Source organism: Ochotona curzoniae, unplaced genomic scaffold, assembly GCF_017591425.1.
Source record: "Ochotona curzoniae isolate NIBS_2020 unplaced genomic scaffold, NIBS_Ocur_1.0 contig_78, whole genome shotgun sequence".
Taxonomy (NCBI): domain Eukaryota; kingdom Metazoa; phylum Chordata; class Mammalia; order Lagomorpha; family Ochotonidae; genus Ochotona; species Ochotona curzoniae.
In genome coordinates, this window is record NW_024466559.1 from 1,165,679 (window position 1) to 1,189,314 (window position 23,636).

At 48.5% G+C, this 23,636-nt stretch overlaps 1 protein-coding gene across 2 annotated transcripts in view; it reads right to left on the reverse strand.

Moving 5' to 3' along the window:
• SVIL (supervillin) overlaps positions 1-21,604 on the reverse strand; it is a 138,714-nt gene extending 117,110 nt beyond the window's left edge. For both annotated transcript variants that reach the window (XM_040992550.1, XM_040992551.1), the window contains exon 1: positions 21,197-21,604. In XM_040992550.1, the coding sequence (XP_040848484.1) occupies positions 21,197-21,423 (227 nt within the window). In that variant the 5' untranslated portion in view covers positions 21,424-21,604. The remainder of the gene's footprint in view (positions 1-21,196) is intronic.
• Between the last annotated feature and the right edge of the window lie 2,032 nt (positions 21,605-23,636).

Sequence of the window (23,636 nt, forward strand, 5' to 3'; positions counted from 1 at the left end):
CCTGTGGGATACACTGGCAGCAACATTCCAGAACCTAAGGCCAACAAATCCTCAAGAGATAAGTCCAAATAGATGGCACTGGGGTGGGGGTGGGGAGCTGTTGTTAGACTTAAAGGAAGAGTCTTCACTTACTTCAGATTTCTGCGCAATCCTTCTTCCGTCTAAGTGAAAAGGAGAAGAAAGGGCAGTTTCTTGTTTTTTCTAATTAGAAAAAAAAAAAAAAACAAACAAAAACAAAAGCAAACACGCCTAGATCTTCTAATCCAGTTGTGGCAGTCCCTGGGTATTTTCTTCCAGTCTCTTTTTCAAGAACTCTCCAACAACAAAAAATAAAATTAAATTAAAAAAAAAAAAAAGCTAGCTGAGTGGCATTGGACAAAAAGCAAGGAGAATCCCAGGGCAAAACAAGGCAAGCGCCTCTAGCAGTAGCGGCGATGATAATGATGATGATTCAAACAGGATAAATTTAGAACGGGGCTTTCCAGGATGCCCAAGGCAGCAGAGGTGAGGGCTACATGCCCCCAGTTTGCCAGGAATCAGAACACCCAAAGAGCAGTAAAAAGTGTCTTCTCTTGCAGGTACTCAGGCTGCGGGCGTCCTTGAGGCTGCTCCTGCCCCGGGTGGCCTTGGCCGAGCCCTCCATGACTGGGTGCAGGCGCGTGAAACCTGAGGAGCCACAGGCCCGGGAGGATGGGGCACAGGCAGTGTGGCGAGCCTGCGAATGGATCGGCCTTTTATGGCCTTGATAGCAGCACAGGCACCAGAAATAGCCCCTGAACCTCAGAGGAACCCAGCAGCTGTTGCAAGAGGCCTGGGCAGCAGCCACTCTCGCTCCACTGCCCACATTGTCTTTCCACGTGTTCTATGGTGAGACACACACCAGAATATATACAATAGCAGCCTGGCGAACCGGCTACACTGGGAGCATCCAGAAGTCGGTCACCTGGGCCAACGGGGCTCTGAAGTTTCTGAAGAAAGACAAGCAGAGCCCAGCAGGGACAGAGGTCCCCCTGCAGAAGTCACAGCTACGCTACTTAGCTTTGAGCACGCTGAGCGAGAGCCCAGCCCGGGGCTCTCTACGAGCTGACCCACTGCCATGGCTCCTTGCAAATCTCTTAGCATTTCCAGTCCATGCAGAAAACTCCCCAGCAGAAGCAAGCAGTATGCTGGAAGTATTTGCTAACCATACCTGTTTTTCCTAAAACAGAAGTTGGCCCTTTGAGCTGTCTTCTCTAGATCTCTGCTTAGAAAGCGCATGAACTTGAACCCATACAACCATGATTAAGCACAGCCCAAAGGCAATTTACATTTCAAAAAAAAAAAACATAAAAACAAAGCCCATTTCACTGTTTTAGACATTCCATCTGAGATCCTTGTTGAGCAGTGTGCTTACCATTGCGGGGTCCCGTGGTCATCAAGAAGAGTGGGGGACTGACCCCTAAGACTTGCTAGCTTGCTGGCACTGGACGGCCCTGAGGGTGGGACGCTTTAACGGTCAGCTTGTGCAGACCACCAGCTGCCTAGTGAGACCTGGTTGGCCGGCCTGACCCTGTTACTAATTAACCTTGGAGACCAAGTGAAGATGGTCCTATCTATCACATAGTTCAGAACAGCTATAGGACCGGAAAGCAACCACAGGAATGTGTGTCATTAACATGCCAGTTTAACAAAGCAAGAACAAAAACCAGAGAGGACAAAAACCCCAGACAGGTGTACTCATTCAACACCGGCTTCAGGACTCCTTCGTACAAGGGTCAGAAGACCACCTGTCCGCTCTGTCTCTCAGAGGCAGCAAAGCAAACCTCCCAGCATCCCTGGCCCTCGCCCTTGCCTTATTTTTCTTTGGACCTCTTTGCCTTTTCCTGTTTATCTTGCTTTATCTCAGCTGCTTTAACTGCCCCCACTCCCATCCCCAAAGCAAAGCAGTGAAGTAGGCAGCTAGTTCAGGGTCAGGAGCTTGGAAGCCACTCCCCCCATCACCTTTGTGGTCTCTTCTGCCCATCTGTGAAGTTCGCCTATCACCTGCAATCTGAGAGAGGGGCGGTACTGCATTGATGTGTAACCACTCCCCTCGCAAGCCTGCTAACCTCCCATGGTAGGGAGGTAGGGAGGGGCTCTCTCTCTCTCTCTCTCTCTCTCTCTCTCTCTCTCTCTCTCGGTTGCATATTTCCATCCCTCTGGCACTCTTGGCCTCCCCAGTACCTGCTTGCTCTCTGGCTTCCCGGGACAGACTCCAAGGACAGGTATCCCCTGAGCATGGCCCCTGTGTGTCTGTATTCCTCACCCTCTGTTCACTGCTTGGGAGGGACAGTGAAGATGTTAATGCTAAGATGCTTTGTATTTCTAATTTGTGTACTATCAGGAGTTCCAGAAGAGGAGAGACCTAGCAGTTGTGCAATGTAGGCAGAGAAGCCCCAGGGAAAGGTGAATGTCTGTAAGCGTGCCCCGGTTGTTCACTATATGTCTCTTAGGATAACTTATATTGCTGGGAAAGCTGGGACATAGGTCTTCAGTTTATCGGATGGACTTCAGGGTAATGACTATTTGTTCTCGAGGTTTCTACTCCGATTGGATTGCCATATGGACTTGTCATTTGCTTACTTCTAGTGAACCCTGCTATCACCAAGCTTGGTTAATGAAGACTCCTTAATATATCCTAGACTTGTCTGGCATGATCTCGCCTGTACCCTGCAAAAACAGCAGAAGAAACACTAAATTAAAATCTATATAACAGAGTTGATTTCTGGGTCTTTTCTTTAAACAGTCACTGGGAACACAAAAATGCAGTATTTGTTTTTTTCTTTCTGGAAGGGATTCACTTTTACAAAATAAACACCTAGTCTGGCTGTGCTGTCACACGCCGTGTGCCTGTAGCAGCTGCTGAAGTTGGCTGTGATTCATGCGCTGGAGTCTAGCAGGGTTGTTCTCTGCCACTTCGTTTCTGTTCCCTAATTATTGTAGTTTCAGTGAATTCTACCCACTCCTCTTAATACAGCTCCTTAATTGGGGGGTGGGGGGAGGCGGCAGTAATCTGCCCAACTAAGCAAACTCTCAGCATAACATAAAGAAAATGGAAAATAAAGGAGTGAACTGCTGACCCAGGGGTAAGGGGAGACCTGCCCCTGCTTGCGTTCCTGGCTCTTGACTTCAGTCTAGCCCAGCCCTAGGTGTTGTAGGCCTTTGGGAAGCAAATCTGCAGACAAAATCTTTCTCTTCTCTGCCTCTCAAATACACATTAAAAAGCAAAGATCAATTTAGAAAAACTAGACTCATTGGACACGACATGAAATGAGTAGCTGTTTCTCTTTTTCTATTATTTCATGCTAGAATTACTATGGTATTAGGTTGTACTACTCTGTCCAGTCATTGCAGCAGCTCCCTTGGAAATCCTAATTGGATGTTTATGGTTCTCTGGAAGCCAGGTCTGCTTAGAACATAACCGCATTTATTTCTATAGTACTTATTCCACACCATCCATGATCTGCTGGACTTTGGACATTGGAACTGCAAAAGCAATACAGTTTCTAATCATATCAAAGTAAACAAAACAGTGAGACATAGCCTAGACTAAATGTAAACAAGTTCCATATGCTAAAAACAACAATGTGCTGATGGAGCAAAATCAAAGAAGACCCAAATACATCCATAGTGTGTTTACAGATAAGAGCTGAGATGCTGATGACGTTAGTTCTCCCTAAACTGATCTGTAAGTTTCAGATAATTCCTGTGACAAGTCTTCAGACATGTTTGGTAGATGCAGATAAGGTTTTTCTAAACTATAGGCTGAATGGTACAGACCACGGACTAGCCCAAACAAGCCTGGAAAGCAAGATTAAGGTGAGAGGAGTCAGGCTATAGCATAATAAGGCCCACTAGGTAGTTATGGTAACCAAGACAGCCCGGCACCGGGTGATGGTTCAGACACGTGGCATAGGTCAACGGAACAGGAAAGAGAATGCCAACATGGGTCTCCATTGGTATGCCTAGATGCTGGTCCCATCTTTCAAAGAGTAGCACTAGAACAACAGAACACCCTACAGGTTTGAAAATAGAGAGGAGTGGTGCCATGGTGTAGCAGGTTAAGCCTCAGCCTGCGGTATCTGCATCCCCTAGGACACCAGTTTGTGTCCTGGCTGTTGCACTTTTGATCCAGCTCCCTTTTGATGTGTCTGGGAAGGGCCCTGTACCTACATGGGGGACCAGGATGAAGCTCCTGGCTCTGGACTTCAGGTTAGCTCAACTCTGGTCCTTGAGGCTATTTGGGGAGTGAACTAGCAGATGGAAGAGCTCTCTCTGTCTCTCCTTTTCTTGGGAGCTCTGTCTTTCCACTAAAAATAAAATAGATCTTTTTTCGGAAAAAAAAAAAAAAAAACAACCAAAAACAGAAAATCTCAGTCTAATTCTCACTGTGGTACTTCCACATTATGACACGGTAGTCAACAGGAGCAACAGATGACGGAGACACTCATGAACCTGGATCAAGAGAGACTCCCGCCACGTGACAGGCAATCAATCTCAACGTGCTGGATACCGCACGAGCCTGTTTCAACAGTGCCCCCCAGATGACCACTTTAGGAACTTGGAGAGCGGATGGTGGACAGCAGAGCTGAGACGTGTCCGGGTGGTGGTTGGACCAGGGGGGGTATGAGAGTTCCTTGCTCTAGAACTCTGTTCTACCCACTGTACGGATGCAGGTACCCTGGCAGCGGTAGTTCAGGAGAGTTTAGCAAGATGCTAGCAATGAGAGAGATGAGCGACAAGACACACACGGGTTCTTACAACTGGTAATGATCTCCAAGTTAAAACCTTCATGAAATATTTTGCTTTCAAAATGCACACACACACACAAACTGACTTCAGATGAGACTTGAAACTCTTATAACTGCATTTTAAATAAACCCTTGTAGATTTACCCTTCAGTGCCATTTTAAGAACTCCAGACTGGAAATACACATCCCTTTGTCTCCACACAAATGAAAGCCATCAGTCTCAACTAGATACATTAGATATATTAGATATATTAAGTGTTGTTTTCTGATGGAACTGGAATCTCATTTTTTTTTTCTTACCAAGGGCCATGGGGCTGTTTGTAACATCACTCACAGGCTGTACAAATGATCCTCTTCAAAAGCTGCCTGCCAAATAGATTGATCAAATTTCGAGTCCCACCTGCAGTTGCCTTGGCAGGGCCAGACTAAATGACTTCATGCGATTTCTCCAGGCTGTGGGCCAGATGTCCCCCACCCGGGAACAGTGATACCACTCGGACCCAGCCGCCGATAGAACAGGATCCTCTATGTGATTTGCACAAGCCGTTCCTCTGCCAGCGATGAGTAACTTCCCAAGCCTGACTGACACTTGAGAAACAGCAAGAAAACAAGTCTTGGGAAAGAGTGGACCCTGGGTTATCTCGGATGGACACGCGGCTACTGCCTTCACAGCCAACATGTTTCTGGACATTCAGGCTTTATTCTAGAAACTCGAAGGACAGTTCCACCATTCCAGTAGTGGAGCCAACACCACTTCACTCCTGTTATTTGTTCAGATGCACCGCGTTCCCAAGGACACACAGGCTCAGCACTTCCCTTCCCAGATGGTGGCCAGGAGAGCCGAGGTTGCACCAGCCTTAGCGCATGGTCCAGCTAGTCTCGGCTTCCACCCCTCAAACTCTCTGCGGCACCTCCCTCTGAAAGCACTGTCCCCTCACACCCTTTCTGTCCTCCCTGGAATCCCCAGTGGACACCCCATTGGCTGTGCCATTGATCCCAGTTTGCTCTGCATTCGGGAGCTGTCCTCCCAAGCAATGGAGCATCTGGCCTCCAGTGCCTTCGTGCAGTGTCCTCTTGGGACAGATCCTTTGGCACCAACTCCTCGTCATGGCCCTCTCCATGCCTACTCCAGCTGCTTCACGGCCCCTTCCACTCTTCTGGTGCCTCAAGCATCTGCCTGCTTCCTGCACCCCCCTGGCCTCTGACCTTGGCACTCTTCTTGACTTCTCAACATGGAAGTCAGGATGCTGGTAGCTTGCTTGGGGTTCAGAACACCAGGCAAGCTCCCTGGAAGGTGGAACGCAGGCACACACACCCACAAGCATGCTCACCCCCTAGTGACAGGAGCTCTGCTCCTATTTCCTGATTGGTTATAACCTCCCTGCCATGCAGCCCGGGCCCCAACTCCATTTTTCACTGGAGTCACAGCACTTACCCAGCTGGGCTGGCTGCGCTCACCACAATCCCATCTCGTCTGTGTGTGTATTCATGTTCAGATGGAGGTCTGCCTGCCCCAGCTTTGCCTCTTCCTTTACCGTCATCTCCTCAAATCCATCCTTCCCACTGCCCCCTTAATGGCCTTCAGCGGACAAATCCAGGCCATGCCATGCCTTGAAATCTCATGGGTAGCAGTTAATTCTCAATGATGGATACTTGAGCTACAAACTTTTTCAGGGGAAGGAAAAGCTTATGCCATCAGGACCTGAATTTTGCCCTAGTTCCTGTTGTAGCGAGGCCAGCTTTGGAATCATTGCATTTGCCCAATTCATTCAGAATTTTGACATCTCTGAGAGAGGACAGGGTGGTACTTCATCTCCTGAAGTCGGAGTTGAGCCTGATACAGTGGCTTCTGTGTCGGGGCAAATAATTTAGCTCAAATGACCAAAAAAGAGGAACGCTTGTTTCAGTTCATACTATTTTTCTACAACAGCCCAAAATCCCTCTCCCAACTAGGTCAAAATCAATCTCTCCATAGAATCCGTCTTCTACTTTCTTTTTATCTTGTTTGCTCAAACCTTATGGAAACCTTAGCAGACTTTAGATAGAGACCTATTGAACCCCAAGGTCATCCCTTAAGTCACTGGTATGAGCGCGTCGGCTCCCTGTCCCAGCTGCTGCTCCAGAGCAGACCCAGTTAGGCACACAGCAGCTGGCCTCACCAGCAGAGTGAAATATGAGCTTTCCAGGGTGAGACCAGCTCACTCCTGGCTGCAGGCACATAGCTGCTGACATGGCTGGGCCAACTTTACATTCCCAGACGCTACAAGGCTCAGAGTTCTTGAGAGTAACTGGAGATGGACAAAGCGTGTCCTGCCCTGTGAAGGTCATCAAAGAGAAGAAGGGGTTTCCATCTACCTCATACAGCAATGCATCCCAGGGCACAGACACCGAGGATGCCCCTCAAATGGGAATCTCACGAGTTTGAGAGGCTCAACAGTCCCAGCGGGCAGTACCGGGCAGGCGCTGGCCTGCCCAGGGAGGGTCCCAGCAGATTCAAGTTCTAAGCAAGAACTGTGCACCTGTCCACACACAAAGACCTGATAAGCCTGGAACAGGGAGGAGGCGTAGTGCTGGTGAGTCCACCACAGCAAATCCTTCTGCCTTATATCGTAACAGGTGTCTGTGGCTCCAAGTGGTCACCCAGGAGCCACTTCCTTACAGTACATGTGGTCACTTCCAGATTCAGGTGTGGGTGGGTAGGGGCCACTTGTGTTTCAAGGACAGGAGGGTTTCTGAAAGGTGAAGCCTTGAGACACCAGCGATGGCATGGACAGCTATGGGGACAGAACGACGAGGGGTGGGATTGGCACCGTGGTGCATTAGGCAAAGCCACTTGTGACATCGGCAGCCCATACTAGAGCAATGTGGCAGCTCCACTTGCAATCCAGCTCCCCGTTACTATACCTTGGAAGGCAGTACATTATGGCCCAAGTGCCTGCGCCCCTGCCTCCCACATGGGGGTCTTCAGCCTGGCCTAGACCTGGCTGTGAAGGCCACTTAGGGAGGGAACTAGTGGGTGAAGTTTTCATCCTTTCTCTGTTTCTCCCTCTATGTCACTCTGCCTTAAGAAGGAAGGAAGGAAGAAAGGAAATACTTTTTAAAAAAGAATTATTTTTTTTTATTCAAAAGTTATATACACAGAAAGGAGGAGAGATGAAGAAGAAGATCTTCCACCCTCTGGTTCACTCCTCAGGTGACTGCAATGGCCAGAGCTGAGCCAATCCAAAGCCAGGAGCCAGGAGCTTCTTCTGGGTCTTCCAGATGCGTGCAGGGTCCCAAGGCTTTGGGCCGTCCTTAACTGCTTTCCCAGACCACAAAAAGGGAGCTGGATGGGAAGCGGGGCTGCCGGGATTAGAACTGGTACCCATATGGGATCCCAGCGCATGCAAGGTGAGTACTTTAGCCGAAATGCTTTTTAAAGAAAGATAGAAAGGGGTGGGAGCTGGTACATGTGGAAGATGCAGGTGGAAGAGGATACAAGTTCAAGAAGAGAAATATTACACAGACCTGGGAGTCAATGGATGGGCTTGGCTGCCAAGAAACGTGCACCATGGCTTCCATTTTACCGTTCACTGTGCTCCTGGGGAGCAGGTCTGACCGATTCACCCACACACCGTCAGTTTCAAAGCGATGACAGATCATAAAAGCTACAGCAGCATCATTGCTGTACCATGAGCTTGACAAGGTTCCCAGGCAACCATTGTACTCCTCACTTACACTCCCGCTAAACCAGCCTCGTGCTGCTCTCCACCTGTTAAATTCTTTCTTTGCCAGAGAATGGAACCTTCGATTGTATAGCAAACTAAAACTATGTTATCGCAGCAACGAGAAAGTGAGGCTGGCGCCATGGCAGCATGGGTCCTGATTTGTATCCCAGCTACTCCACTTCCTATCCAGCTTCCTGTCTGTTCCCTGGGAAAAAGGACGAGGATGCCCCAAAGCCTTGGAACCCTACATCCACGTGGGAGACCCAGAAGAAGCTCCTGGCTCCCGATAGTTCAGCTCTGGCTATTATGGCCATTTGGGGAGTGAACCAGAAGATGAAGGATCTCTCTGTTACTCTGCCTTACCAATACTACTAATAATGATGACAAGAAGAAGAAGAAAGAGAGAGAGAAAGGAAGGAAGGGAAGGGGAGGGGAGAGGAGGAGAGAAAGGATCAGAGTGAGGAAGAGTGGGCAAGAAGGAAAAGCATTATATTCTTAGAATTGTATCTATGAACTATATTGAAGCTGGTAAAAACAAAGACATATTTCTACATGTAAACAGGAAATTATCTGCCACTGATCTTTGTTGAGGCCTGCATGCCTGTCCCACCAGCCAAGACGGTGTTATTTGGACAGAAGGAACCAGCTTGTATCCCCTGAAGGGCAGTCAGACAGATACGCTGTGCACTGGGCAGGCAGGGGACCCAGGAGAGGGCGAAGCAATGAGCGTTGCATTTTCCATCAGGGATTATCAGCTGGAAGGAGGCTGACCCCGGAAGACCCTCAGTCCCAGCTCACTCTGCTCCTCCTAGGGGCCAGCAACAGAGCACACCAACCACTAACAAGCGCATGAGACACATGCATGCCCGTCCCGGGGGCTACGGGAAGCCCCGTGAGTGGGACAGAGGGCACAGCCCACGTCAGAGGGAAGGGAGCAGCACATCCAGCCCCAGCTTCCACACAGTGAGGATGTGCACCTAGGTGTAGCTCCAGGCACTGCCATGCTCCTGCCCCAGGAAACCTAACCACTGTGAAGACAGATGTCTGTGCCTGCTTTGAGCACTCAAGAAAGATTCGGCGCATGGGGAATAGATATCATGGGGCAGCTGCTGGGAATAGCTGGGAATATCACTGCCTGCCATGCCAGCAGCCCATTGGAACATGGCAGCAGTTCCAATCCCAGCTGTTCCACTTTTTTTTTTTAAGATTTATTTATTTTCATTGGAAAAGCAGATATACAGAGAGAAGCAAAGACAGAGAGAAAGATATTCCATCCACTGGTTCACTACCCAAGTGGCCACAACAGCTGGAACCAAGCTAATCTGAAGTCAGGAGCCCGGTGCTTCCTCTGGGTCTCCCAAGCAGGTGCAGGGTCCCAAGGCTTTGAGCCATCCTCACTGCTTCCTCAGGCCACAAGTAGGGAGCTGGATGGGAAGTGGAGCGGCCAGGACACAAACTGGTATCCATATGGGATTCCAGAGATTGCAAGGTGAGGATTTAGCCTCACGGGGCTGCTCCACTTCTGATCCAGCTCCCACCTTCTGCACCTGCAAAAAACAGCAGAATATGGCTTCCAGTGGATGGAAGATTTCTCTCCTCCTTCTTTCCTTCTGTAACTCTATCTTTCAATATCAATGTCTTGAAAAAAAAAAAAAAACAAAACAGACTAGCCTCAAGCACCAATGCCGACTCTCTGAGGGATTCTCCCAAGGCAGCAATGCTGGTGAGGGGGGGCCCCAGTTAGGAGATGCTGGCTTTGGGGAGACTGGCCAGAGCGTCGCCTTCTTTTCCAAACACATCTTGGGAGAAGAGCTCCTCGGGAAACTGTGTCTGCTTTCAATTGAGGACTTGCTTAGAGGGGTGGGGTGGGGAAACCTTGGCCTGCATGGTAATGCAGGCTTGGCATTGCCAACACGCAAGCGGCCTACAGGGGACTGTGTGCACACTGCAAACAGCTTGCTGGCCTCCAGTACACTCCCTGTCAAGGGGAGCCCCTGGAGACAGCATGCCTTTGCCATCACAATCCCTCCCTGAGCTTTTCCGGCCACAGCCAAGTGGTTAAGTCCAGCTCTTTGTCTTCTGAAACACAATACGGCCTTCTCCATACCAGTAAGTATTCATTCAAATCCCTGGTGGGCAGTACAAGAGATGAAATTTACAGTAATCTAATCTCGGCAAAGAAGGGGCATGCATCACCAGGACGCGGCCTGACAAGGAGCAGAGGGATGGATGCCAGGCAGGGCGAGGCTGGGGTCTGTGATGGAGGCTCCCATGGGCTGCCATGCACAGCCAAGGGCAGGGGTGGGGGCGGCTGGGCTACCATCCATAGTAAGGACAGGGGTGGGGGTGGCTGCAGGGGGATGACAGAGAAGCCACACCTAGGTTTGCACAGCAGAGAGGAAAGCTGAGAGAAGAAGGCAGGACCACAGTTTCCGCCTGTCCGTTGGCCAGTCCCTCTGCAGCCTCAGTTTGGCTGTCCCCTGACCGGCTTCTACGGCCACAGATGCAAAGGTCCTGGGACACACGAGGGTCTGTGGCATCCTGGTATCCCTCAGATCCTGCATCCTTGGCAGGGAAAACAATAGAGAGAGAGAGGCAAGGCGAGGCGGGCTAGAGGCTCTTTCCTAACGACATCCCAGAAACACGGGGTTCTGGAGGGAGCTGGCCTTTTCCCCTAAGACCTGCAGAAACAGCAACCAGATCCCCCGACCCCCAGCCTCCTCATCCATCCCTCCAGGAGAAAACCACAGCTCAAGTTCAGCAGGGGAAGCCAGGCAAGCTTGCAGCAAGAGCTGAGCTCCGGCTCTGGGCTGCGCTCCCGCACACAGCTGTCTTCAATTTTCTGTCCTTGGGGTTTTTCAAAGGAACATTTCTTCTAGGGCCACGATTGTGGAGTTGGATGGTTATACAACTCCCTCCCGGGGCCAAGGAATGTTTGCAAAGCCTGAAACCGGCAGAGAAGAATCAGGAAAAGTATCCAGATGAAATGAGATCAACAAATTAGGACTTGTTCTTCTGCCTGGGTTTGGTGGTATTACCAGACCTTCTGTGGGCTCTTCCAGACTTTCATATGCATTTTTCATGCAAATATAGGTAGAAATGTTCGCGTATGTGTGTGTGTGTGTGTGTGTTTGTGTGAGAGACAGAGAGAGAGAGAGAGAGACAGAGAGAGAGTGCAAAGGTGGATTCAGTCTCTCACAGTTTCTGTTTCTTGTCCTTTCTTTGGTAAATTTTCTTTTACAAAAGGAACTAGTGCTTAAATTGGATTTATTACAAGATCACAAAGAAAGAGATTTCTTTCTGTTTTTCTTATTTAAAGACTTGAAATACTCCATGATTTTTTTTTTTTGGTAGTTAACACAGCAGTTCAAAAGAAAGAAAAATAAAAACAGTAATTTTCCCCAGGAAGCCAAGCAGTATTTAAAAAAAAAAAAAAATTGAAAAGCCCTAAGTTAATTTCACTATCAATATCCTCCCCCCCCCCCAAAAAAAAATCACTCTCAGGAAACACACACAACCCAGATCGCCACACAGACACCACCACCACCACCATCCCTGGGACACAAGGCTGAGTTTCCCACCAGCCCAGGAAAATGCTAAGCAGATGTTAAAGCACGGTCAAACAGCACTTGTTCAGAAAATTCTGTGGGTCCCTTACCTTTCCTTGTATTCATGTCACCTGGAGCACCACATCACCCAGGCTCTGTCCACACTGGTTCACAAACCAACCAACCTCTTCTACGCAACCCCAAGACTCACTGCCACACACACACACACACACACACACACACACACACACACACACACACACACAGGATCTGACAGACAAAGCCAAACCCAGACTCCGGGGGCCTGCGTGCCTGTGACACAGCACACACCACCATCCCCTTTAGAGGTCTGGCCCCAGGCCAAGACAAACAAGACATTTCTGAGGGACAAAGTAATTTGCACGGATCCCCACCCCTCCCGAAGCGGTCCAACAAGCTGGGTTGCTGGTGCCGTCATGACCCACAGGGCTGCCCACCAGCACCTGCTGGCTGCTCACCAGCCCCCGGACTCTGGAGAACGTTCCGAGCTGAGGTACCCACTGACCTGGCCTGGCCCACGTCATATTGAATGTCGGCCACACACTTCTGTCTGTGAGAGGCGGCGGGCCCGGAGCAGATAGAACCAAACCCTTTCTCGTTGCCATTGCTTTCTCCTGTGCTTTTAAAATCGTGAAAGCAGAAGGGCCAAGGTAACAGGTTGAAGTCCAGATGATTCCTCCCAGATAATCACGCTAATCCCCCATCCACCCCACCCTCATTGCAAGTGGCTCCAAGTCACTTTCAGTCCTAAACCTGAGGGTGCAGGACAGCTGGGAAAACAAGAGCAAGCAAGGATGCTCAACCCAGACGTTTTTTGCAGCAGTGATTTCTGGCTGCTGCCCAAGCCAGGCACAGCACATAACCATAATTTTCCGAAGGCTTTGGCTCTAGCTCCTAAAGCTTGGGGTGCTTCTTTTAGAATAAGATTTTGCTGTAGGGGGGCGGTGTGGTGGCTCCACTGGCTAATCCTCCACCTGCAAGTGTCAGCATCCCCTGTGGGTGCCGGTTTGTGTCCCGACTGTTCCACTTCCCTTCTAGTTCCCTGTTTGTGGCCTGGGAAAGCAGAGGAGAATGGCTCAAAGCCTTGGGCCTCTGCATCTATGTGGGACACCCTGAGTGGGCTCCTGGCTCCTGGCTTTGGATCAGCTCAGGTCTGGCCATTGCGGCCATTTGAGAATGAATCAGTGGATAGAAAGTGGATAGAAGATCTTTCTCTCTCTCTCCTTCTCTCTATAAAATCTACCTTTCAAAGAAAAACAAATAAATCTTTAAGGGAAAAAAAAGTGTTTTTTTTTCTTGGTAAAGGTTTGCTTATCTATTTGAAAGGCAGTTAAAGAAAGAGAGGGAGAGAGAGGTTCTTTCCCTAGTGGCCACATGGCTTGGGCTGGGACAAGCTGAGTTAGGAACCTGGAGCTCCATCTGGGTCTCCCATGTGGTTGGCAGGGGTCCAAAGAGTCTTTGGGGCCATCTTTTAGTGCTTTCTCAAGCACATTGGCAGGAAGCTATATCAGAAGTGCAGCAGCTAGGACTCCAAGTGGTGCCCATAGGGGATGCTGGTGTCACAGGAAGTGCTTTAGCCCACTGTGAACAATACAACATGTTTCCTAAATACATAAATGATAAGAAAACAACTGTAAGTGCATGATTTAAACACACACACTCAAGAAAGAGTCTTAGAAAGTCCTTTAAACCAAAGTTAAAGAGATAAGACCATTCTCGAGTCTCATGCCAATTCAACCAGAAAGCACTGGAATTTCAAACTACTTTCACAACAGGCCGCCTACACTTCCTAAAAGAGAGGGGCAAGCTTTAGCTAAAGCTCAAATACAACTTTAAAATCACGGCTCCCTAACAGGGTAGGCACAAAAACAGACAGACAGACAGACACACACACACACACACACACACACACACACACACACACACACACACACACACACACCTTGTGTTTAGACTTGGCCTGTGGGAAGAACAGGTTTGCTTCCATCATCTCACTCAAATGGGCTGGCCAGCCCACGTGGCACCTGATTCTCAGAATTACACACCCTACAGGAGGGCATGCTGGGTTACTACTTAGAGAAATATGTATCTGCAAATGCTGTAAAAAAAAAAAAAAAAGCTGTTTTCCCTCGCTGAGACACAGCTCTGAGCCCTGGCATCTCGACTCTGACTCCAGCTTCCTGCTAACTCACCTGGAAAGGTCGTGGGTGATGGCCAAAGCACCTGGGCCCCTGCCCCCTACGCAGGAACCTCGGATGGAGTGCCAGTTCCAGACCTGGCTGCTGTAGCCACTTGGAGAGTGAACCACAAGAGAGAAGGTGTGTCTGTCTCTCCCTGTCTCTGTCACTCTGCTTTCTAAACCCCATTTTCCCAAGAACCGTTTTTCAAAGTTGTTTTTCTATTAACTAAGTTAGTAAAGAAGCCCAAGTGAAGAATGCAAGAATACAAATGGCAGGATCCACACTCAGCGTACCTCTAAAGTTTCTCAACAGCATCTAACACAGGTCCATGTGTGCATGTGTGGCTGAGTGTGCCTGTGTCTGAGGGTGTGCAACATGGGTGGGTACCTGTGCATGTGTGTCCTGTGTGTACACGTGTGGCTCGGTGTGTATGTGCAAGTTCCTGTGTACATGTCTGCTGGTATGTATCAGGGGTGGGTGACTGTGCATGTACATGTCCCTGTGTACATGTGTCTGCAGACATGTGTGCAACTCTGCTCAGTCACTGTGCACTGTGCTTAAACTTTTGAGAAAGTTCCCTTTCTCCCCTCCACCTCCTTCAGTAATCACCTGCTGTGGTCTCAGTGATAAAGCACTGGCTTCCACCACGGTCTTCGGGCACACTAGCAGTGCAGGTAACAGAGTGGACCCCTGCTTTAGAAAGACCATCCCTGCCTCCAAAAGCATGAGACGGCTTTGCTCTTTACTTTGAGTTCAAATGAAGACTTTCTGCAGTCACTCTACCTGAATTGTAAAGATACACAAAAGTAAAATCCGTCTTTGTTTCCTCCTAATCAAAATGGTAACTCAGGGTGAACGTCTAGCATCGCAGTAAACACCTCCATGTCTGACATCAGAGCACCTGTCTGTGGTCCCTGCTGTGGCTCCGGAACGCAGCCTCCTACAAACACAGACCTTGGCAAGAAGCAGTGAAGGGTCAAGGAAATGGACTCTTGCCATTCATGTGGATGACCTACAGTGAGCTATGGTCTCTGGAGGCTGGCCCAGCACTGGCCACTGTAGGCCTGGAGGGAGTTACCAAGTGGATGGGAACTCTCCCTTTCGCTCAGCGTTTACAAAGGGATCCTCCTGTGCCCTCCAGTGTGTCTCCAGTCTGCATTGCTTCTCACAGCTCCAGCCTTGTGCCGAGCTCTCCGCCTGCCAGATACTTGGCAAGCTACTCAGAGCTGCTCCCTCTCATCGGACGAAAGAAGGGTATCCTTCTCCTCTGCCCTTTCTCCTTCTTAGAAGTTGCCCAGGTCACTTTAAGGGGTCACTGTGAATCCTGCCCCATCTTTAGTCCCTACTTTTCAGCCCCTGCCAAGTGCTGACAGACCATTCCCAGGACCTGTCCTTTCCTCATGTGGACAACAGGCTTATGGGTCTGTGAGTCACACACCAGCAGCAGCTTTATTACCAGGTAAGTTATAGACCATTGAGCTCACCAGTTGCAAATATATAACTCAACAGTGTTTAGTAGAGTCAAGGAGTTTTACAACAAGGATCAAATCAATTTCAAGCATCTATCACCTGAAAAGCAACCAGAAATGACAGTCATTCTCAACTTTGCCCTGTCCACTCAGGTTCCAGGCAGCCACCCATCTACTTCCTGCCTCTAAAGTGGAAATCTCATCAACATGGAATTAGACAATATGTGGGGGTTTTTTTGTTTGTTTTCTAAAAATAATGATTTTACTTATTTGAAAGGCAGAATTACAGAAAGAGGGGAAGAGACAAAGAGAAAAAAAAGAGGGAACATCTACTGGTCTACCCCAGAGATGGCCCCAACAGCCAGGGCTTGGCCGGGCCATAGCCAAGAGCTTCCTCTGGGTCTTCCATATGGACGCAAGGCCCAGGAACTGGAGCAATGCTCTGCCCATTAACAAGGAGCTGATCCACAGTGCAATAGCTGGGTCCTCAGAGATGCCAACGTTGCACGCAGTGGCTTTATCCACTTCATAACACTGCACCTAACAATGTGGGCTTTTTGGTTTGGCTCACTTGACTTAGTACATTTTACAGATGTACCTATGGTATAGCATACATAAGTATCCTGCTCCGTGTTTAGAACTGAGTAATATTCCATTGAACGAACACACACACACACACTCACCACCACCTTTTATTTACTCATTCATTAGTTGATGGGTATTTGAGCTTTTTTTTTTTCCAATTTGGGCTAGTATGAGTAACAGTGGTACACACATTTGTGTTTTTGTTCTGACTTAGGTTTTCATTTTTCCTGAGGAATAGCTACCCAGTCTTGGGTTATAAATGGTAATTCTATGTTTAACTATTTGTCCTTGCTTTCTCATTCTGTCTGAAAGGCAGAGAGACAAAGATCCAGACAGAGGGCTCTTTCATCTTCTAGTTCACTCCTCAAATGAGGAAGGACAAAGTCAGGAGCTTGGAACTCTTATCTGGTCTTCCACACGGCTGACAAGTATCTATGTACTAAAGTCCTAGCCAGGATGAGCAACTGCAGGAAGCCAGATCAGAGGAGCAGCAGCCAGGATCTGAACTAGGTACTCATGGGTAGAGGTGTCCCAAGGAGTCACAAAGCCAAACACTTATTCTTTAAAGTTGTTATTTACTTATCTGAGAAACACACCGACAGAGAATGAGGTAGGGGGAGGGAATTCCCATCCACTGGCTCACGCACAAATGCAACAGCCGGGGGTGGGTTAGGCTGAAGCTAGAAGCCAGGGATTCAGTTTAGGTCTCTCTAGTCAGCAGTGGGAAACCAATGACTTGAGACATCATGGTCACCTCCCAGGATGTGCACTGCAAAGAAACTGGAGTCTGGAGCCAGCGCCAGAACTAAATACCCAACCAAGCACTGAAACGTGGAATGTAGCATCTTAGCCACTGGGTTAAACATGTGGCCATATGTTCAACTGTCTGAGCAATGATAAGACTCTATTCTGAAACACTGACTTCTGTTGTATTCCCACCAGCAGAGTAGGAGGCTTCCGATTTCTGCAAATCCTCACCAACATTTGTCACTATCTGTCTTTCACAACGAGCACAAGTGGTTAACTTACTGCTATTACAATCAGCAGGTCCAGATGGCAGTGATAGGAAAAATCTTCCTAGAGATGTATTGGCCCTTAGCATATGTTCTTTGGATAACTATCTATTCAGATCCATTATCCATTTTCATTGAGTTGTAATTTTGTTACTATCACAACAGTTCTTTGCATATTATAGATACAGTACCTTACACATGATTCATAATGATCTTCAATTTTTCTGGTGGCTGTGTTTTCACATGCTTGATGGTGTACTTTAATATAGAAAACTTTCAATATTGATGACCTTTCATTTCTGTATTTTGTTTTTGTTGCGGAGGCACTTGGTGTCACATAGGAATGGCTGTATTCAACTCAAGGTCATGAAATGTACATTCCTCCAAGAGTTTAATTCTTGTGTTTAAGCCTTTTCATCCATTTCCATGAATTTTCATACATGGTGTGAGGTCAGGGTCCAAATTCATGTTTATTGTGTAGTAACTCAGTTGTCCCTACAATTTGTTGAAGATGCTGTTATGAATTGTTTTGGCACATTTCCAAAAACTAGCTGACCACAAATTGTGTGGGTTTAAGTCCTAAATTCTTAATTCCGTTTCAGATGCCAATACCACATCTATATCTATATTTATATCAAAGCATATATATATATATAAACACACTCTTAAATGGTATGTATAACATATATATATGAACACATATACTCTCTTATATGGCAGCACCACATATACAAGTGGAATTCAAAGCATTCATGGAAATGGAATTAAAAGAGATTTATTTTAATACAAAAACAATTTTGATTTCCACACAAATTCTTCCATAATATGCACCACTGAATACTTTTTAAGCCAATATCAGACTGACTTGATTATTACAGTTTTGTAGTAAGTTTTAAAATTGGAAGTTGAGTTTTCATATTTTACTGTTCTTCAGAATGCTTGTGACTATTCTGGGCCTCGTGAATTTCCACAGCAGCCTCAGAACTGATTGGTCAAATATTGCACTGCATCTGCGGATCAATTTGGGGGTCCCTGCTGTTTTGATGAGATTGGCTCTGATCTACAAACACTGGATGTGTATTCATTCAATTATGTCTTCTTTAATGTCTTTCAAATTTCAAGAGCATACATGCTACATTTCTTGCTAGATTTACTCCTATGGATTCTGTTGTTTTTTTGTGCTATCATAAAAAGAATCATTTTAAAATTTCATTTCAGATGATTCATTACAAATATACAGAAACATGGTTCCCTACAACCTCATCAAATGTATTAGTTTTAACAGCTTAATGAATTCCTAATTCTCTTCTATATGCAAGATCATGCCATCTGCCAAGAGTAATAGAACTAGTCTTTTTTCTCCAATCTGGAAGCCTTTTATTTTATTTTATTTTATTTTATTTTGAGCAATTGGCCCGGCAAGACCCTTAAGCACAATACCATATGGGTTAAGGTTCCCCAGAGAGACAGAACCAATTGGATGGATGGATGGATGGATGGATGGATGATGAGAGAGTACTGATATGGGAATTGGCTCCTGTGATAATGGATGCTAGGAGGCCACACCATAGGCCGTGTTGAGCTAGGGAACCCGAAGGCATGGGAGCACAGCTCAGCCTGGGCTTGAAGGCTTCAGAACCAGGGGAACTGATGGTGTAGTGCTCAGTGTAAGCTTGAAAGCCTGAGAACCCAATGGTGGGGCAAGTCCGAGCCCAGGGGTAGGAGTTGGAAAGTGCATCCCAGCTCCAGGAGCGAGAGAGAATGGACCTGCATCTCCCCTGCCTTTTTGGTCTAGCCAGACTCCCAGCCTCCTGCACAGTGCTCATGACCCTGAGGGCAGGTCTTCCCCAGCCACCTGCCTCTTCCAGACACACCTCCCAGATGCCACTCAGAAACTACGCTTTCTCAGCTCCCTGGGAATTCCCCAGGCCAGTAAAGACCTGGCTTCGGGTCAGCTCAACTGTGACTATTGCAGTCATTTCTTCTCTCTACAGAATCTACCTTTCCAAACAAACAAACAAAATTTTTTTTTAAACCAAAAAAGTCAATTCCTAAAGTCAACCCTCTCTCCTACAGAATACAAGCCCTGAAGGTCTGCTCTCTGATCTTAAATGACAAGCTCTTGACTCCCCATCAGCACATTGATGCTAGCTGCCGTGGATGGGGAGGGTTTCCTTAGGTGTCCCTGGCAGGTTGAAGTCACGTCTTTTTTTCCTTGCTAACTTGAAAAAGTACTAGATTTTGTCAAATGTTTTCTCTACTCAAGATCTAGTTCACAGTAGCTGCTTTTCCTTCCGGATGCCTGCCTGTGTCAGGTGCACATTTCACTGCGTCTCCAGTGGACAGGTTCACAAGGCCCTATTCCATTCATCTCCACCCCTCTCCAGGCAGTCCAGGTGAGCTCAGAACTGTCGGAGCACTCAGCAGCTGGGTGGGTATCTGGCTTAACTGTGGAGATGCCATGAAGATGTGTGTGTCCCACACTGGAGTGCCTGGGTCCTATTCCTGCCTCCAGCTCTCTGCTAATGCAAACCCTGGCAGGCAGCAGTCATGGCTCGAGTAAGTGGGCTCTCCTGCCACCCACAAATCCAAAGTTCCCAGCTTCAGTCCCTGGCCTGGGGCAGGTGGAGGCACGAGAAGAGTGAAGCAGCAGATGGGAGCCCTCCACATCCGTTTGTAAAAAGGTCTCAGTGCTTGGTGTAATGTGTGCTGATTCTGATACACCTAGTGTAGACCGCATTCATCATTTTAGTCCCCACAGTGATACAAGGTGCCGGAGTCATTTCACAGATGGGGAAACTGAAGAGCAAGAGGTCGTGCATCTCACTCAAGGTCACACCATGGGTGTGTGTCAGAGCCAGGCCAGCTGAGCGCAGACACAGTCTCAGACCCTGGGGTCTCATCTCCCTAATCACTCCTCTACTCACTTGTTCACTTACTCATCCATTATCTACACAGAAACACTGGCCATCTCACTTCCCGCTATACCCGTAATATCTATTGCCCCATGTGGTTGCTGTTTAGCACCTTTTGAGTGAGCAAATGGGAAAGAGGGCCCCAAGAGGCCTCCATACACAAGGCGGCCCACAGGAACGCACAGAGATAACGCAAGGCTCACTAGGGTTGGAGGATGGCGCTGATGAGGTCCAAGTTTACTTGGGGACAGACACCCCGTTAACACTCCTTCCCCAGTGCAAACAGTCCTGAGGAGCTGTGCTTCAGGGGACACACTTGCACAATTCACCAGCTCTCAGAAAGGCAGGTCAGATAGCACAGCTTTGCCAGAAGGATGCAGCAATGTAAAAAAAAACAAACCTAACTGGAGAGTCAGCAATTGGCCTTGTGGGAAGACACCTGACTCTCACACAGGAGTGGGCTGTGCCCAGCTGTCAGACGTGACTCCCGGCCCCAGCCTTCCCCTCTGGGAGGCTCATGTATTGGGATCTCTGCCAGCTATGTGAAGACCTGCTCACCCTGCTGGAGGTCTGGATGATAAGGGCACTTTGAGAGTGAACCAGTGGATGGCAGCTTTGTCTCTGTGTCTGTCTCTCTGTTTCTCAAAGAAAGAAATGAAAAGTCTTTCATAGCCACAGCTTAGGTCAGGGAGGAAAAAAACCGCCCCATTATAGAGCTGCCCTTGGCCTTTCTGAAGGTCACCATAGGACACAAGCCCACTGAAGAAATAATAAGGAGTTTCCCCAGCTAAGATTGTAGCCCAGCTTTCCTGTCTGTCCACTGCCCAGGGCCTCCTCCCAGGAGTCCGGGCCCCTGGCATGGGGCTCCGGTCCATTGCATGGGTTCACCCAGCCCCTTTCTCCAAGGGCAGGAAGAGCAGCCACGTGCTCCCCATGGCACCTGCTGTATGATCTGTCCCCTCAATGCTTACCTCCGCACTGATGCCTGGATCACGGTCTCAGACACAACGCTCAGCTCCCTCAGCTTTCCGAGGCTCAGTGGCTGTCCACCCAGATGCTCCTCCTGCAAAACAAGAAGCAGAAAGAACCAGCTCTGCCTTGAGTCCATTGAAAGAGAATTCCATCTCATGGAAGAGAACCATATGGAGGGGGCCATGGTGCGATGAAGCTGCTGCCGCCTCGGCGAGCAGTCTTTCATCCCTTCCACCGTCCACTTACTCGGACAAGAATGAGTCACAGCCTATTCTCCAACGTCTTATAAGGGAAAACACTCAACACTCCTCACTGTTCATCTTAAACACGGTAAATAAAGTTAGGTTTAGGAGCTGGTGCTGTGGATTGCAAGTTAAGCCTCTGTCTGTAGTGTTGACATCCCATACGCACTCTGGCTCATGTCCCAGCTGCTCCATTTCCAATCCAGCTCTGTGCTAATGGCCTGGGAAAGCATCAGAGGATGGCCCACATGCTTTAGCCCCTGTACTCCCATGGCAGCCCTAGAAGCTCCTGGATCCTGACTTCAGATTGGCTTAGCTCTGGCTATTGTGACCATTTGGCAAGTGAACCAGAGAATGGAAGATCTCTCTCAATCCCTGTCTCTCTTCTCTCTATAATTCTGTCTTTCAAATAAGAATAAATAAGTAAGCAAATAAATAAGATAAAGTCAAGTCTGTAGACTGATTCTGCCAGGCTATTACTTCATTATGGTGACTGAGGTTTAATACATTTGGTTAAAGGTAGGAGTCATCTTCCATACATATGAATGCTTTCCCTCCAAATTTTATTTTATTTACTTATTTTTTAAATATTTATGTACTGTTGTGTCTGAAAGGAAGAGGTATAGAGGTGGGGGGGGGGAGAGAGAGAGAGAGAGAGAGAGAGAGAGAGAGAGAGATTTCATCCACTGGTCCATTTCTCAAGTGGCCCCAACAGACAGGTTGAAGCCAGGAACCACAAGCTTCTTGTCATTCTCCCACATGGGTGCAGGAGTGCCAAGCACTTGGACCATCCTCCACTGCTTTCCCAGCTGCAATCAGGAAGCTGGATCGAACCAACGCCCCCATAGAGGGATACAGGCATCTCAGGCAGTGGTTGAGCCCAGTGTGCCACAATGCCATTCAAGTTTACATCTGGTCCAAACAAAGGGCCTTGGGAAGGGGAACCTTGTACCACCAGAGGATTTGAGATGACAGGGTTGAAATGTTTGCGGAGTTGAATATGTGACGCCAGAGAAATGTACTGAGGCCAGTTCCTGAGAAAACATGGGGAGGCTGGACAGACAAGCTAAGAGACCGGAAGAAGAGATCCCTGACACACACAGCAGGTGATGAAGTAGAGCTCAGCCAGCTCCGTGTGCTGTGGGCATGGCCAGCTTTCATCGTGTGCTTGCCGGTCAGTGAGGGAGAGGCATAGCTGTCCAAGCAGGTGACAGAGCAGGACTAAAGCCGATGGGTGCCCAGCCCAGTGAGGTGGCACCTGGATTAAACAAAATGACTCCCTTGGGGGCAGGTCATTTTGTGGGCTCAAAATGGTTCACATCCCGTGGCACTTTTGCTTGATTTTATAAAAGTGTGTTTGAATTTTATTGATTGCAGAGACAGAGATCTTCCACTCACTAGTTCATTCTCCAGATGCCCTGGCCGGAGCTGGACCAGGTTAAAGCCAGGAGCCAGAAACTCAGCTCAAGTCTCCCCCGAGGGGGAAGAGGCTGGCAGGAACCCAACCACTTGAGTCATCTCCTGTTGCATCACCCAAAGCAGGAAGGATAAGCCAGCAGCAGGGCTGGGTCTTGAACCCAGACACTGTGACATGGGATGTTGGCAGCTTCCTTGATAAGCCCCTTACTAGCCCCGCCAGGCATTCTGTTCACTCAGTGAAGCCAGCTGGGCTGGAAGAGACTCCCTGGGTTCATTGGTTGCTTTGATGGTTAGTGGTTCCCACGCTTTGGGAAACCTTTGTTTTTAGCCGCCTCTGCCGCTGAGGCACTTCCTCCTGTGCCCTCCCCATGTCGGTTTACTTCCTGGGACTGCATCTTGCAAGGGTCAGAGATCACTGAGCACAGCGTGGGGCAGGTTTGAGCAACCCTTCACTTGGGCGTGTTAGCTTTAGATGGTGTAGACAGAACGAGCTTCCCAGCCCAGAGAACAGGGTCTGGAGCAGTCACTGTGTGTGTGTGTGTGTGTGTGTGTGTGTGTGTGTGTGTGGCGGGGGGGACCCACGTCCCAGAGGGCAACACACTATCACCCTCACTGGTGCTTCTCAGAGAAACCTGGGCAGCCACAAAGACAGCTGAGGGCAACCCAGACCAGTAGACGGCCTCATGCAGTCTGCTCTTGTTGCCTACAGGAGTGTCACTTCCCTTCCTCCCCTACAAGGCTGCTGTGGCTGCCAGGTTCTGTAGCCATGTGAGCTGGC